The sequence below is a fragment of the Balaenoptera acutorostrata genome, chromosome 2, assembly GCF_949987535.1.
Source record: "Balaenoptera acutorostrata chromosome 2, mBalAcu1.1, whole genome shotgun sequence".
In the NCBI taxonomy this organism is placed as follows: Eukaryota; Metazoa; Chordata; class Mammalia; order Artiodactyla; family Balaenopteridae; genus Balaenoptera; species Balaenoptera acutorostrata.
Genome location: NC_080065.1, coordinates 45,984,413 through 46,000,859, shown reverse-complemented (window position 1 = coordinate 46,000,859; position 16,447 = coordinate 45,984,413). Strand labels below are relative to the sequence as shown.

The window sequence follows — 16,447 nt, the reverse complement described above, 5'->3', positions numbered from 1 at the left end:
TGAGAATGCCAACAGTAGGGAGTATTTTTATTCTTAGACCTTTTTCTTTGCAAGTTTGTCATAAATCAATTTCCCCTTTTAAGATAAGCAAATGATAAGGTAAATAATATCAGAAGTCAGTACATTTTAAGTCAATACATTCTTTAAGTCAATACACTCTAAGTAAATTTCAACCAATGTCATCTCTTCAATTAAGACTATTAGCTAAAACACAATATGATTTTTGAATTTTTCATCTAAATCAGAATGATGTTTTTTGAACCAACTGAATTTTAATCAAGTCAAGGCAGACAAAGTTATTCAAACCAGTGTGATTTTTATTAAATTTTAGATTTTCAAAAATTAAATTTGTGTCTTGATCTAATTTAAAAGCTGACTAATGTAATAATCTATTGAATGTAATAGATGCTTTCTCTAAGTTTATCCAGAAGAATGCCAGTGAAAATGGTGGAGCAAAGACCTCCAAAAATCCTCTTCTCCATAAAAGCGTTGAGAATACTGGCAATTGTCAAAATCAACTTCTTCAGAACTCTGGAAATTAAACAAAGGCTTGTACCAATCCAAGGAGCGTTTAATTAAAAAAACCCCAAAACCAAAGAACTGGATGCTTTGGGATGTTTTAACTTACTCTACTCCCTCTCCCACTCAGCTCCACAGTAGTCTTGAAAACCAAGAGCCTGCAATCACTGAAAATGAGTCTGGCAGCCACCGGAAGGGACAGAACAGGGTTGAAATGACTTCAATAGGCCATTCCCAGAGAACTGTCAGTATTTCACCTGTTTGGTGGTCCCCTAGAAGACTTCATTCATTCACAAGAAGGTCATTATTTGACCTGACCCAGGGCTTGCCCAGTGCAAACAACCTTTTCCCTAGGGGCATCTGTTAAAAATAGTAAGAGGCAATTGTTTAACATCATGACTTTCTGAGGTGGTGGATAACAGGACAAATAACAGGTTAACCAAAAAGCTTAAAAAAAAGAAAAGAAAAGAAAAGAAAAGAAAAGAAAAGAAAAGATGGAGAGTAAGATGACCATAGGGAGATGTGAAAGGCGCTCCTAGAAAACTAGAAACGTAGAAGGCCTCATGCATATGTAGGGCTGTGTTCACACTCCAAAAAAAAAGAGAAGGCCCTAAACTCTCACCTCTGGGTGTCCTTAAGACTGAACACACAGGAAGTGAAGGCTAAGGTAGTGCTGTCAACTCTCTGGCTAAGTGTTAAAGGCATGCTACAATATGCATGCAGAGTCCCTAAGCAGAGACTGGTGGACTTAATGGTTATGGGCATTTAAGAAAGGTTTTGTCTAATTATTAGCTGACCACTAAGCTAACTAAGCAGGGACTTCAGTGGCCATGCACAACAAAAAATAGAGACTTAATTAACAGAATTTATTCAGAAAAGTCTACAAAACAAACAAGCAAGCAAACAAACTACAACAAATAGCAACATAAAGAAACTTAGATTTAATTTCCAAAGTTGCCATGTTATATTATATAAAATGTGCAATTTAAAAAAAAATTACAAAATATGTAAAGAAACAACAAAATATGGTCCATATACAGGGAAAAAGAGCAGTCAACAGAAACTGTCACTGAGGAAGTCCAGCTACTGCACTTAATAGAGTTTAAATCAGCTATTTTAAATATGTTCAAAGTTTATTTAAAATAAAAAAATCTGATTTCAATTTGTAATAGTACACTTTTGATGCAAACTTCTAAAGTGAAAAAACTGCTAAATCTCATTCTATCACCACTATTAAAGGGCATTTGACTCTCAAGTAGTTTTTAGATAGCCTAAGTGTATAGTTGTGATCTGTAACCTTCTATTCTATGTCCTTTTATAGATGTTTTAATCTAATGCTGAATGATTCTAGAGGATTCTTTGCCTAGAGAAACAAAACAGAAATCAATATTCTAGACTTTGTAATCATGGTCTTTATTTCCTGACACTGAGTCTCATTTAACTCTTATGAAATGGCTGTGATAAGGGGCAGTGGTCAGAAACACTTGAAGCTGGCAAAGCCACAGTGACAAGAGCAATTTTTAGAATACATTGTCGGAAGTGTTAACCTCTACTAATCAACTGTTATCCAAAGCTAGCTATATTCTAAGCCATTTTGTTTTTCTGGAAAAATAAATTCAAGATTTATTTCACAGGTAAAAGAAAAAGTCACTTTAGAAAGTAGTCTTATACAGAGGCTGATCAAAAGCTAAATTTGACATTACACACACTCAAAGTTAGAGGAGGGAAAGATAACTATGGAAATTCCACTTCCTCCTCATATCTCATGTAAAGGAAATTGGGTTCAAACCTACCCTCAATAGTGCTACACAATCATGGCAGTTGAGAGGTGAGATTTCCTTATAAACTGCCTGTGGCGTTATTTCCCTGTGTCCAGGATTCCTACTCAAAATATTAATTTGCAAAAGCAAATAATATTATATACATATCCCATTTCTTAAGGTATAGTTCTCCTCCCTGTTTTATTCTATGCCTTTGTCATTCAACCATATAGACAAAACAACTTGGAGGTTTTTTTTTTAATTTTTAAAAATATATTATTTAACCAATATATTAAAAATATTACCATTTCAACATGTAATCAATATAAAAATTTACTATTTTTTTTTTAGTTACTTGCTTTTTTTTTTTCTTATTAGTCATCAATTTTATACACATCAGTGTATACATGTCAATCCCAATCACCCAATTCATCACACCACCATCCCCACCACCCCACCGCTTTCCCTGCTTGGTGTCCATACGTTTGTTCTCTACATCTGTGTCTCATTTTCTGCCCTGCAAACTGGTTCATCTGTACCATTTTTCTAGGTTCCACATATATGCGTTAATATACGATATTTGTTTTTCTCTTTCTGACTTACTTCACTCTGTATGACAGTCTCCAGATCCATCCAAGTCTCTACAAATGACCCAATTTCGTCTTGGAGTTATTTTTAAAGAGGGATGTTTTGTACTCTGCACATGTTGCTTCCACAGCTGGGAATGCAATTTTTGTCTGAAAAAAGTTCTAATATTCCTACAAATTTGCCTAAGTCTCATTACTTCTTTTATAAGACTTTACACACACGTTATCTTTGATGGTCACCTCTCTGAGCAAAAAATGCTCCCTCCATAGTTCTAAACCCCTTTAAGTCAGAGACTACATATATAATTCATGCTTACACATCCCCACCTTAATTTCCTTAGCAGCATATGCTGAAATAAACTGAATAAAAAAATGTTATTCAGCAGAGGAGAGACACTCAGTTTTGCCCAGGGTACAGTGAAGACTTCCCTGTAGAGACTGTCTATTGAACTCAACAAAATCATATTATTAAGTACTGCAAAGCTTCTCAGTATCTTTAAGTAAAACAGGCACAGATGCTCATGCTTAATAAAATTTGGGCCTAGAACACAGCAGACAACAAACAGGTTTCACCTAAAATACTAACTCCAATGAATTACTCATTAGATCATTTTCTCAGCAAGAGTCTAATAAGCTTTGAGTCTAAAAGGGGCCCATGACTTATTATTAATATCTGCCATGAGAGAAGGAGAATGTTGCGATGCATGCCACATATTTGCCATTCCAACTTCAAAGATTCCTTTGGCCACAATGACTATATGCCAAATTGTGGGAATTTTAGCCTAATTTTAGTTAGGCAGTCAGTTGACAAAATAAATGTTAGGGAAAAGTAAATCATGTAAGTTTCAATGGTGGTGGAATTCTGGAGGAGAGCAAATTAGAAGAGTGAGGAACAAAGATCAAAGGCTAGCTGGTATTCAGAATTATAAATAACTAGACTTTTAAATCATTATTTAAAAATGTTTAATAATAAACAGTCTTTTTAAATACTGTCAGCTTTGAATCTCACATTCATTTCACTGATGCAAAGCAGCAGCCGATGATGCTACAGTGGCAGATTTTACTTTCCACAAACCAAAGCCTGTTATGACAAGTATCATTACAATGACATTTCCTAAAAGACCTAGCCAATACACCATATACTTAAAGCAGTGTTTAAAAATAACAAAATTTCAGTATGATATTACTCTTCAAATAGATACTTGGACTCTCCACAGTAAGGCTTACCTACAATTATTCTATATTAATTATTTTAAAATGAAATAAAATAGGAGACATTTAAGTAATATGTGTATCTCATGTGGCAAGCTGAATGTTTTGCATTTAATTAAAAGCACATGTAAATTAAACGATTTTAAGGAAACTTAGGTAGAACTTTTTCATTATCAAAACACTGGCTCATTATTTTCAATCATTATTTTCACAGGAATGTAATAAACAATATGGATGGAATAAAGTGTAAAATGATACAATCGCAAAATAATGATAAAACATCTTTTTTAGCTCAGGTAAATTCCAGCTTCATGTGAAAATTTAAATTATTAAATTCTCTTTATCTTTCACTTTGTCACTAATTACCTTGCCATAATCTGATAAGGAGATTAATCATCCTACTGGTGTTAGATGGCTTTCACATACCTTGAAAACTTCCAATTAGGAAATCATGACAGTATGTTCATTCTAATCACATTCAGGAAAGCTAGTGATTATAAATAATGTACAAAATATGTGAAATCTGAAAATGAGAAATAAAGTACAAACCTGCATCTCTCCTTTCTCATCAGACTTAGCTGGTTTTGCAGCCTCAGTAGCTGAATTTTTCAAGCTCTCTTTGCTACAGCGCAGAAGTACTTCCACTACATATAAAGGATCCAGTTCACCAGAATTAGGCTAGAAAAAAACAGGATAAAAGAAGTTTATTAATTCTTAAAAACTGGCACACAAATTTTAAGTTCCATGTGTACAGGAACTATGTTCTCAGTATTTAGCACTATGACTTACGTAATGCACAATAAATGTTAATTTCATGAAATGAAGCCTGTCTCTTTTCATCCTTCAACATGCTCCACTGGATGAAAAAACACAGAAATTACTTGATAATTACAAATTTAAATGTTATGATCACTGTCAACTGATATGCCATTTTAAGTTTCTAATGATCGGTTTATAATTTTATTTCATGTTATGCCAGAATTAGAAAAAGAAACCAAAAGGAATTATCAGTATCAGAAAATGAGTATGTATCTTCAAATAACCTTAATTAAACAAGATGAAAAATATATTCAGAGCAGATTATTTTATTGCTTAGTATACTGGCACCTCTACTCTGTGGTTTCATATCATTTCATTAAAAGTCTTTTAGTCTTTTAGTCTTTTATATTCTCTAATAAAAACATGATTCTCAAAGACCTAACACTAATCACATCTTCTGCACTATGACAATTTATGTTTGAGAGCAACATTTTTCAAATAGTAATAGAAGACTTTTTTCTTCAGTAAAGAATTCCTCTTTGCTTTTTAATGCAATATTTGAATAATCTCTTTTGCATAAAATTAGATAAAGGGATAAGTTTTTAAAAAAAATTGAAGTATAGCTGATTTACAATGTGTTAATTTCTGCTGCACAGCAAAGTGATTCAGTTATACATATATATAAACTTTTTTATATTCTTTTCCATTATGGTTTATCACAAGATATTGAATATAGTTCCCTGTGCTATACAGTAAGACCTTGTTGTTCATCCATTCCATATATAATAGTTTGCATCTAACTCCAAACTCCTATTCCATCCCTCCCCAGACCACAAGTCAGACCATAAGTCTGTTCTCTATGTCTGTGAGTCTGTTTCTGTTTCATAGATAGGTTCACTTATGTCATATTTTAGATTCCACATATAAGTGATACCATATGATATTTGTCTTTCTCTGTCTGATTTACTTCACTTAGTATGATAATCTCTAGTTCCATCCATGTTGTTGCAAATGGCATTATTTTGTTCACTATTTTGTTTTTGTTTTTTTTTTTAATGACTGAGCAGCATCCCATTGTATCAATATACATACCACACTTTATTCATTTATCTGTTGATGGACATTTAGGTTTCCATGTCTTGACTATTGTGAATAGTGCTGCTATGAACAAAGGGGTGTATGTATCTTTTTAAATTATAATTTTGTTCGGATATATGCCCAGGAGTGGGATTGCTGGATCATATGGCAACTCTATTTTTAGTTTCTGAGGAACCTCCATATTGTTTTCCATAGTGGCTGCACCAATTTACATTCCCACCAACAATGTAGGCAGATTCCCCTTAAGGAAGAGTTATTTTGATTGAGAGGGGAACATGGCAAGAAGTGATGATTTGTTCTCCTCCCACCCCCGCCTGCACAGTTCCTGTGCAAAAATGAAAAACTGTCAAGAAATGACCATGAATCCATTCCTAACAACCTATTTCTGTAATAAAACTATCAATCTGCCTCAGAATAGTACAATATATTTCCAAAACAAACCAAAAATATAATCATAATTATCTTAAACTTCTGAGTACAAATTTCCTCAAAGAAAGCATAAGCTCCATTTTCCAATTCAAAAAGAAAACTAGTTTTTTCTCGGCACATATTTTTATTCAAAATATGGTTATTTTTAAAGAAGTTTTCAAACATTTTTCAGCTTGATACAGATTCAAAGACAGTATATTCAATTAGACTTGTATCTGAAAAGATTATGTGTGTGTGTATATATATATATACCCACATACACATATATATCTCTCTCTTAGTTAATACAAAATGAGTTTTAAAATGAGGTAAATAGTTATGACCAACTGTTAACTCTTCCAAGGGGCCAAGAACCATAAGGAGAATCAGTGATTATAATATTTAGCTTTCCAGAGGGGAAAAAACCCCTCTAAATAAGATGCATTTCACAATATGATGAATAAACTAACTACAAGGTGTTATAGGACATACGAGTATTTGGACAAAAATAACCTAAGATTTATGAAGAATCTTTAATGTGTCTAGACAATCTAGAACTCTGTTATTGGCTTTAATTCCAATTCTGTAGATTTTATTTATAAACTTAATATTCTCCCTATCATCTCATACATAATTATCTTTGTAGAACTACCAAAACCATTTACATTACAGAGATATTCTCAAGTGTTACGATGGAAACTCTTTTGAAAGCTTTCTTTATTGTTGCATTAAATGAAAACTTGCTATTAAATTTATTTCCTAAAATGATAAAACTTTTCTCAGCAAATTTTTTCTAGTTCTGTACTTTGGTAAAGCTGGGTCAACAATATCAACCTTCACATAAGAGAAATATAATTTTGATAATCTCAAGATTATAGAATGTAAAGAAACAAATACAAAATAAATATTGACAATGCATTTTTATCTCCTTAAAATGCTTCAAAATATTTTCTTCATCAGTATGTACTTTCCCTCTGTGGACTAAGGATGTCATGTCACCTGCCGTATCAGTGAGCAAAGAGTGCTGCAGCCATCAGCCACTGAAGCCACCCCTGATGGTGCATCCTGAGGGGAGCTCAGGATCAAGATAAACAGGCTGCCTGCCATCAAGCTATCAGCCTCTGCAGCCACCCCCAATGGTATACTCTGAGGGGATACGGAGAAAAACAGGGCAGTTAAGGTGCATATCAAAGGAACAATTTCAATAAGCCCAGACGCTTGCATCTTCCGATACATGGAAAAGTGTTAAATTCATTAACTTGAGGTGTCTGGTTTTCTTTAATTAACTGTAATCTTTTGATGTTCTGACTACCTAGTTTTTGTTTGTCTGCAAAAACTCCTATATATCCTGGCTCCTCCCTTACCTCTTCAAAACAGTCCCTCAAAGCTATCTGAGAGGCTGTTTCCCGGGCTTAAGGTCTCAGTAAGTCTGCCGAATAAAACATAATTCTCAACTTTTAGGTTGTGCAATTTTTTTTCAGTCGACTGTTTCGGCGACTAACAAAGGGACCCAGAGCAGACTTCTCTCCTTTGCCTGAACTATATGAGGATCCGGAGCCTTGGTACCAGCTGAGGCCACTTGGGCCTGTCTGCCTCCTCGGAGAGTCCAGACAAATTTGGGTGAGTCTCTTTTGGTTCTCGAATCTCCTACGTTTTATTTAATCTCCAGTTTATCTCCTGGTTCTCGAATCTCCTAAGTCTCCTCTTTGGAGGAGCAGGTTATCTTTGAAACTTTGTTTCAAGAAGAGGTACCTGGTTCACCCTCAGTTGAAAGATACTGGGGAGATTTTTGCTCAGTTTAGACACTGAGCAGGTTAACCTCAGCTGAAAGACACTGGGAAGACTTTTGATTAGTTTAGACACTGAGCAGGTTAACCCCAGCTGAAAGACACTGGGAAGACTTTTGCTTAGTTTAGACACTGAGTTGGTTATCCTCCGTTGAAAGACACTGGGAAGACTCTGCTCAGCTGAAAGACACTGAGTAAGGTTGGAGTGCATTATTAGGTAGAAGACTGGCTTGTCATTTTTCCTTGAATTGGCTACTTTAACAGTTTATTGTAATAAAAGTGAGGTATCTCATGAGAGCTTTCTGCTCCGTAAAAGGAACATCTCCTCCCAGGTGGCAATGGCTTTCTCAGGCAACTAAGACGCTTGTGGGAGTGGTGGAGGCAAGCCCTCATAATATGCGGCTGCCCCTACAGGGAAACCCACTCACTTTAATTAAAAATTGGCTCTGCGGGGGATATGCATAAGAGTTGGTCACTCCATGATCTGAGCACCAACAGTGGTCTCAGGATACTGCCGGGAAAAACTGAGACACGTAAGAGAGCTAAAACAGCTCCAGGGTAAAACCTAGAGGAGTTAAGCTCACAAACAGCACCCTGGCCCACCACAGGATTGTCACTACCTACTTTATCTCAACAAACTGACCTCAGAACAGGGAACAAAACTTTCAAAACAAAAGGAGTGACAAATCACCAGGTTTATGTACATGCAAAACTTACACTTACAAGTACTTTAATTGGGGATTAAAGGAAATCTTGCCCTGAAAATGACTAAGATGGGGGCTCTTTTATTGCATATGCAGTTAAGTTAGAGAAATCCAGCTTGATAAAACATATTTTCAGAATTCTGACCGTAAAGAAAAAGTCCTTTTAGTGGGAACCTGCATTTATCTTTCCGTGTCTTTGAGAGGTAAATGTTCTACCCCATCTTCTTCAGCACTGTGTGTGAGTGTGTGTGTGTGTGTGTGTTCTGAGAACTTGGTCTCTGCCATCCATAAAGTACACATATGGTGTACATTTCGCAGCCCATTGAACAGACTGGGATTCTGAGCAATCTTTTGTCTGACTGTGCCAACTTTCAGGGGGCTTTCTGCCATCTTAACCTTCCTTGTATCAGCCTGTACAACGAAGGTCTTTTACTATTGTGGGGAGTAAATTTTCTGGATTTTGTTTAGGTGGCTTGCTTCACACTGTCATGTGGGCATGCCTCTTGCATTTTATTGGTTTGAGTCCCTATTAAGATATATCTCGTTAATGGCCAGATGATGGATCTTTTAAATTTGAGAAACTTCTAAACTGGTAAATTTTTAGAGCTCTCATTATAAACAGCTGTTCTATTGGTACCTATGAAAAAATCAAATCAGAAGGTAGAAAAAGATAAAATGGCTAACCTGAGAACTCCTTTAATTTAACCCAAACGAAAAGAAAACATGGCTTGGGAAGCTTTATTTGTGCACTCTGCTTTCCCTTCATGGGTCTTACAGATGCTAATAAAAACACTAGGATAATTCATGTTAATTAGGTTGATTAACAGGGAAGTAAGAAAAAAACTGAAGAAAAAGTCTAGAGACTTCTTCACAAAAAGGTAGAAATTTTAAAGGGCCTCGTCCCAAATGGATAAATTTTTACATGGTTATTTTAAAATGGATGTTAATGGGATTAAAACAAAAGGTTCTGATACAACACTACCTAAGATTGGATGGGTCAAAGGAACCCCCCCTATTGGTCCCCAACATTAAAGGGCTCCAAACAAGTCTGGGGTAAAAAAAAGTCTGAAAAAATTGCACTGAGATAACTGACCAACAATTGCTTGGGCCAATTAATCAAGTTAAAAAAAATCAACAAAGGGGCCTGAGTCCTTTGCCTCAACATCTCATTGGGAATCCCAAAGCCTTTTATATAAAAAGATTAAATGGTTGGGATAAAAAGAAAAGTTTCTGGACTCCTTACAAGACAAAGGTATGTTGATAGTGCCCTAATACAAACTAAAGTTAAAGGTACAAAAGTTGACAGAACTGAGATAAAGTTTATAAAATTTGGTATATTTAAATAGATTTTATATAAGATGGTTACATCTCTTTTGCCTAATTATATTGTGAGATAGACATGTTTCACTGGGGAATGCGTCCCCTGCCTGGAAGTACAGGACAGGGCATATAAATCTGCCCTTCAGACAATATTAATTAAACATACTAACAGAAACCAGTAGGGTTACCTGAACCCACACAGTAAAAGGAACACTTAAGTACCTTAAACTCTAGTGAAAACCAACAAGCAGCAAGTAAAATTGTGAACTGTTTGGCATACCAGCATTTCCTAATTGGAATATTCCATAAACTCTAGAAATATCCATCTTCTTTCCTCAATATGGTACAAGACTGGGAGCTAATATTCAGGGGCTAATAAGAAGAATAAAGATTTTGCTCTGGGTCTAACCTATGCAATCAGAAAGAGGGTCTTTGTTAAATGCCTTACGCCAGCCTTTGAAGGCATGAAAAATTGAACCATAAAGTTCTAGAACATAGAACTCAATTTTCAGTTTGGTTGGAAATCTTCTGATATTAAAAAAAAGCAAATTAAATAAAATATAGTTGGGCAAATCAATCTTTAATATAATTTTGGCAGAAGACCAGTTCTTCAGAGAATTAAAAGCAACTGTCTTTGTCCTGTAAATCTCTACAAATTAGAAATGTAAATACAGCCCACAGTGACTTGAAAGTGAGTCAAATTAGCTCAGTCTGGTAAAACCTGAAACCTAGAAGAAAAAGGCCACGGGGTGGGGGAGGTAGGACTTTTTAAGCTCAAGTCTCTGGAAAGGCTCCCTCACCCAAAATCTAATTCATAGCCTCCTTAACAGTTTATCAAGGACAAATACAAATCTTAAAAGCCTTTTCCACAAATAGTGAAGCCCTACTCATCTCAGCAAATTTAACTTATTCCAACTGTTATTTATAAACTAGTAAGTTTATATTTTAATACCTGATTCTTAACTAACCTTTCAATTAATTAATTAATTAATTAATTTATGGCTGTGTTGGGTCCTCGTTTCTGCGCGAGGGCTTTCTCCAGTTGCGGCAAGCGGGGGCCACTCTTCATCGCGGTGCGCGGGCCTCTCACTATCGCGGCCTCTCTTGTTGCGGAGCACAGGCTCCAGACGCGCAGGCTCAGTGATTGTGGCTCACGGGCCTAGTTGCTCCGTGGCATGTGGGATCTTCCCAGACCAGGGCTCGAACCCGTGTGCCCTGCACTGGCAGGCAGATTCTCAACCACTGCGCCACCAGGGAGGCCCCCTTAACTAACTTTTTAAAGTGAAGCTGTGAGATCGCTGATTTTGTCTGTTTATATGTATGTGTGTACATTATATATATGAGATGTCTCTACCTCTGGAAAACATTACCAAAATTAAACTTATAAAAGAGTTCTACTTAATCGACTTAAAAGTAAGTGCTTATAAACTAAATATTTCTAAATATAAAAGAAACTGGCCAGAATGAATTTCAGGTTCACATGATCTAGGAAATATCAATACAGACATGTCTGACTTTTATTGTACCTAGGTTTACTGAAGACCAATAAATTCATGTTATTTCTGTTATAGAGTTTGTCAGCAAGAAAAAATTTAACTTGGTATGATTTTCATAAGTTACAAAATAAAGGTAAATGAGGTAAGAGTTTTCAGGTGAACACTTTTAGGAATAATTATGCTTTGGGTATGTCTCTCTAAGATAGTTTTTCCAGATTTTTGGTAATTTGAATTTTGCTAAGTTAAATTAAATGATGGGAATTCACTGAATACCCAGGTTATTTCAAATAAGATAAAACACTAGAACATTAATTGCTAAACAGGTCTAAATTTACCTACCTCTGTCTCCTTACAAGAGGGAACTAATTTGGGTTTATTAGACACATCTTACACCACATTGAGGAAAGAAATTATGCTACGAGAAGATGGATGTTTCTAGGTTATGGAATATTCCAACCAGGAAATGCTGGTATGACAAAAAGTTCACAGTTACTTGCTGCTTGTTGGTTTTTGCTAGAGATTAAGGTTTTTAAGGGTTAAAATAGTAATATGTAGTTAAAGTTACTAAAGATAGTAAGGGAAACATTTCAGTATGTAAGGAAAATGAAATGTATGCAAAAGAAGGCATGAGGAATGAAAATATATTTTGTTAAGGGGAAAGAATGTTTTGTCCTAGAGCCAGTTGTTTCAAGATGAAAAAATAAGGGACAAACTAATAAGAGTACAGAAAACTGTGGAAGGTTTGTAAAAGGAACCCTGAAAAGGAGTTTTGTACATGGTCAGGCTGGGATTAGATTAAATTTGATTTACATAAATTTACATAAATGGATTTTGTTATCAAAAGTAGGCTGGTGCAACACTGGATTTGGTTCCTCTCTATTAGAGAACAAAGTCTTCTTGGAGTACTGCTTTTGATAACAGATTGTATGAGTTTCTTTGCCTTTAAGTGATCTGTATTTGTTTGTGAAATCTTTTATCACTCTGGTTAAGTGAACAAGTATTGTTTCACAGTGATTTTACCAAGTGTTTTGAAACCTTTTGATATTTTTGACAAACTTCCCAAACATAAAATTCTAACTGAAGTTCTTTTGACCTCCAGCTAACTCTAGGATGCTTCAAAGAAATTCTGAGACATCTCAGAAAGGAATGTTAAACTAATTAGGCTTATATGGTATGTTAAATTACTTGAGGAGCATTGCCATTTACTGGAGATAAATCTTCTAAGGTTATATTGTATAGGTAAATGTCATTAATGTAGATATCCCAAAATTTAATTCCTAAAAATCTGATATGCCCTGGTATAATGTTATTAGTCATAACTCATAATTATCTTAAAATGTTGTATGACACAGGAACACCCAAGTTTCTTGTCAACTGCACTGTAATCAGATCTTTAACCATGCCATTTTAAGTCTTGTCATTTATAGACAATCACTGTTTTACTCTGATGCTTTTTAAAAATGAAGATTCATAAAAGAAGATTCATAAAAGGAATCTTTGGTAAATATTGTTCCTTTTAACTTTTAGGTCATACCCCTGAACTAGGAAAGAAATTACAAAACTTTAATAGAAAACCTGACGACTTCATCCAGATCAACAGGAATTAATTACATGGGACTAAATGAACTGATGTGATTTATAATTTTATGACTTTTCCTCAAATATACTGGCTTCTCAGTAAGTCCACCAAATAAAACATAATTCTCAGCTTTTAGGTTGTGCAAATTTTTTAAGTTGATGCCTCTCTCTCTAGCAAACCCAACTGACCACAAAAATCTTTGAATTAGTATTTGACCTAGATTACAAAATTAATAAAAATGTACTTCATATTTTTAGTGAACAAATGTAAACAGCTCAATGGAAAAATCAGTTTCACCATCAATTTAAGCAGAATAAAATGAATGTGTTCCTCCCTATTCCCCATTCCATCTTTGCCTAAAAGAACTCTCATCAACTGGCACTATTTTTATACATGGATTAAGGACCAGTAGAGACAAATAATTAAGAAACCTATCCACAGTGTGTGTGTGTGTGTGTGTGTGTGTGTGCGTGTGCGTGTGTGTGAATGCAATTATATTCGCTATAATTTTTCTCCTTTAAAAATGTAAAACCTGTCAACTACCAGCATGACAGCATAAGGAGCTCCACAAACCTGCTCCCCAGCAAAACTGGAGAAAATTACAAAAACCCAACCATTCAAAGTCTCTGGAAATGGTTCTAAGGGCATATAGCAAAGGAAGAAACATATTCAAGGAAATCTATGAAAATTCAGTAAGAATTTGTGATATCTAAACCAAGACCACTCCCCTCTCACTCCTTCCTAACTCAAGAAAACAAGAATTGCAGACTGGTGAAGCCCAGAACACAGGAGGGCTGCTCCGCCTGCAAATCTCAGGTAGAGGTCTATCTTCCCAGGAAGAGCATGATATCAACATTTCTTATCGTGCTCCCACCTACCTATTGCTAGGGCTAAGTTCTGGGCAAGTAGGGGATTGTAGGGGCTGAGAGGTGGGGGCTCCCCTTTTCTGCCCCATCCCCACTGCTTAGCCAGAGACTATCTTGGGGGTAGCACTGCTGAGAATACTGGGGCCTCAACTGCCCTTGTCCTGGCTTACAAGACATTGATTCCACGCTGGGAGAGGCAAGCTGAGAAGATGTAAGGCTCTTATGCTCCACTTAGCCCTCAGGTCCTAAAGCAGGAGTGTCACCCAGAGAGAAGTGGACCACTGTTCCCACACCAAGCTTTAGAACTTGGCTCAGAGATTGTGCCTGGGGGGAGAAGCAGGCCTTAAAACAGCTCTTAATACCTTCCAAAAGAACGTGATTTCATTTACAATAGAGGCTGGGGAAGTTCAAACTTTAGAGCATGCTCCAAAACAGTGAAGGCCGTGGTGAAACACAAATGGAGGAAATCTGTAGAATCACTGGAAATACAGACAAAATGTGGAGGCCAGCTAGTTTACAGGAGAGAACCTGGGGTGGGGGGGAGGTGGGGGGGAAGCTAGGAGGAGCCTCCTGCAATTAGTGGGGCGTAACAGAAGGGTATGTTCAGGGAAAGACACAGAGACCCTTTTTAAAACCACTGTCATCCCAGAGTAACTATGGGCATATCCAAGGCTGTGCCAACATAAAAGGTTCAGCATTGTAGGGGGAAGAGGGAGGTGGAATACACTTCACTCAAAAAATCTAGCTGCTCATTAAACATATAAACAAGCAAATAACAACAATAAACCTGGCTTGGGGGGTGGGGGAAACCAGTACCAAGAGTGCTACAATATATTATTTAAAATGTCCAATTTCTAAGGAAAAATTATGAGACATGGACAAAGACAGAAAAGTATGAACCATAATGAATAAAACAGAAAAAAAAGCAGGCAACAGAAAGTGCCTGTGAGAGTGACCACATGTTGGATTAAACAAAGTCTTAAAGGTAGCCATTATAAATATGCGCAAAGAACTATGGAACCATAATTAAAGAAGGAAAGGAAGGGACAATAATCAATGTCCCAATTTGATTGACAATAACAATCAGATAGAGAATATCAATAGATAGATATGATAAAAAGAACCAACAGGAAATTCTGGATTTCAAAAGTGAAATAAATACCTGAAATGAAAAACTCACTAGAGGAATTCAACAGCATATGTGAAGTACAAGAAAGCATTAACAAATTTGAAGATAGGCTGGAAGAGATGATACAATCCAAAAACAGGGAGGAAAAAAAAAGGAAGAAAAATGAACAAAGCCACAGAGAAATGTAGGTCACCAATAAGAATGACAAAATAAACATAATGGGAATACCAGAAAAAGAGGAAAGAAGTAATGAAAAAATATTTAATAAAATAATGGCTGAAAACTTACCAAAATTAATTGAAAAACACTACAGGAAACTCAATGAACTCCAAACAGAGTAAATGCAAAAAGATGCCCAAATACACATACCACAGCAAAAATGCAAAAACCAAACATAAATAGAAAATCTTGAAAGGAGTAAGAGAAAAACAAGACTTATTTTTTACAAGGAGACTACAAGAAGGTTAATAGCAGAAACTTCTCAGGAGAAATGATGGAGGCCAGAGGCAGTGGGTTAGCACATTCACAGAATAAACCTCTTAACCAAGAAATCTATATGCAGGCAAAGTTATCGTTCAAAAACAAGCATTCCCGAATAAACAAAAAACTGAGAATTTTTTGCTGGCATACTAGCTTTACATAAAACATTAAAGGAAGTTCTTCAGGCTGAAAGTAAGTGACACCAGTCGTAATATTGAATCCACATTAAGAAACAACTCTGGTAATGGTAATTATAAAAGACAAAATAATTGACTCTTTCCTTTTCTCTTAAATGACTTAAAAACTCATTATATAAAACAAAATGTACATATTGAATTTTTGAGACTGTTGAGCCTATAACAGAAATGTAGTATATTTGCCAATAATAGCACAAAGGAAGTAGGTGGGAGCAAAGCAGTATTGAGCTAAGTCAATAAATCTAGATGGTAAGTTGAATTCATAGGAATTAAGAAAGACAACCAGAAATGATAAATAAGGTTAATATAACAGAAGTTATAAATATATACTTACTCTCCTTTCTCCTCTAAGCTTCTTTAAAAGTCATAACATTATCTAAAGTAATAATTATAACATGTATTGTTGGGTTTGTAACATTTATAGGTATAACACCTATAACATGTATACCACAAAAAGAGGGAAAATGGAACAGAGGCATAAAAGAGTAATGTTTCTATATCTAACTGGAATTAAGTTAGTATAAATCTGAAGCTTATTCTATTTTT

At 35.5% G+C, this 16,447-nt stretch overlaps 1 protein-coding gene across 2 annotated transcripts in view; it reads right to left on the bottom strand.

Annotated features, from left to right (window-relative positions):
* The window catches only part of MTREX (Mtr4 exosome RNA helicase), a 135,429-nt gene that overhangs the window by 32,436 nt on the left and 86,546 nt on the right, over positions 1-16,447 (bottom strand). For both annotated transcript variants that reach the window (XM_057540028.1, XM_057540027.1), the window contains exon 19: positions 4,628-4,756. In XM_057540028.1, the coding sequence (XP_057396011.1) occupies positions 4,628-4,756 (129 nt within the window). The remainder of the gene's footprint in view (positions 1-4,627; positions 4,757-16,447) is intronic.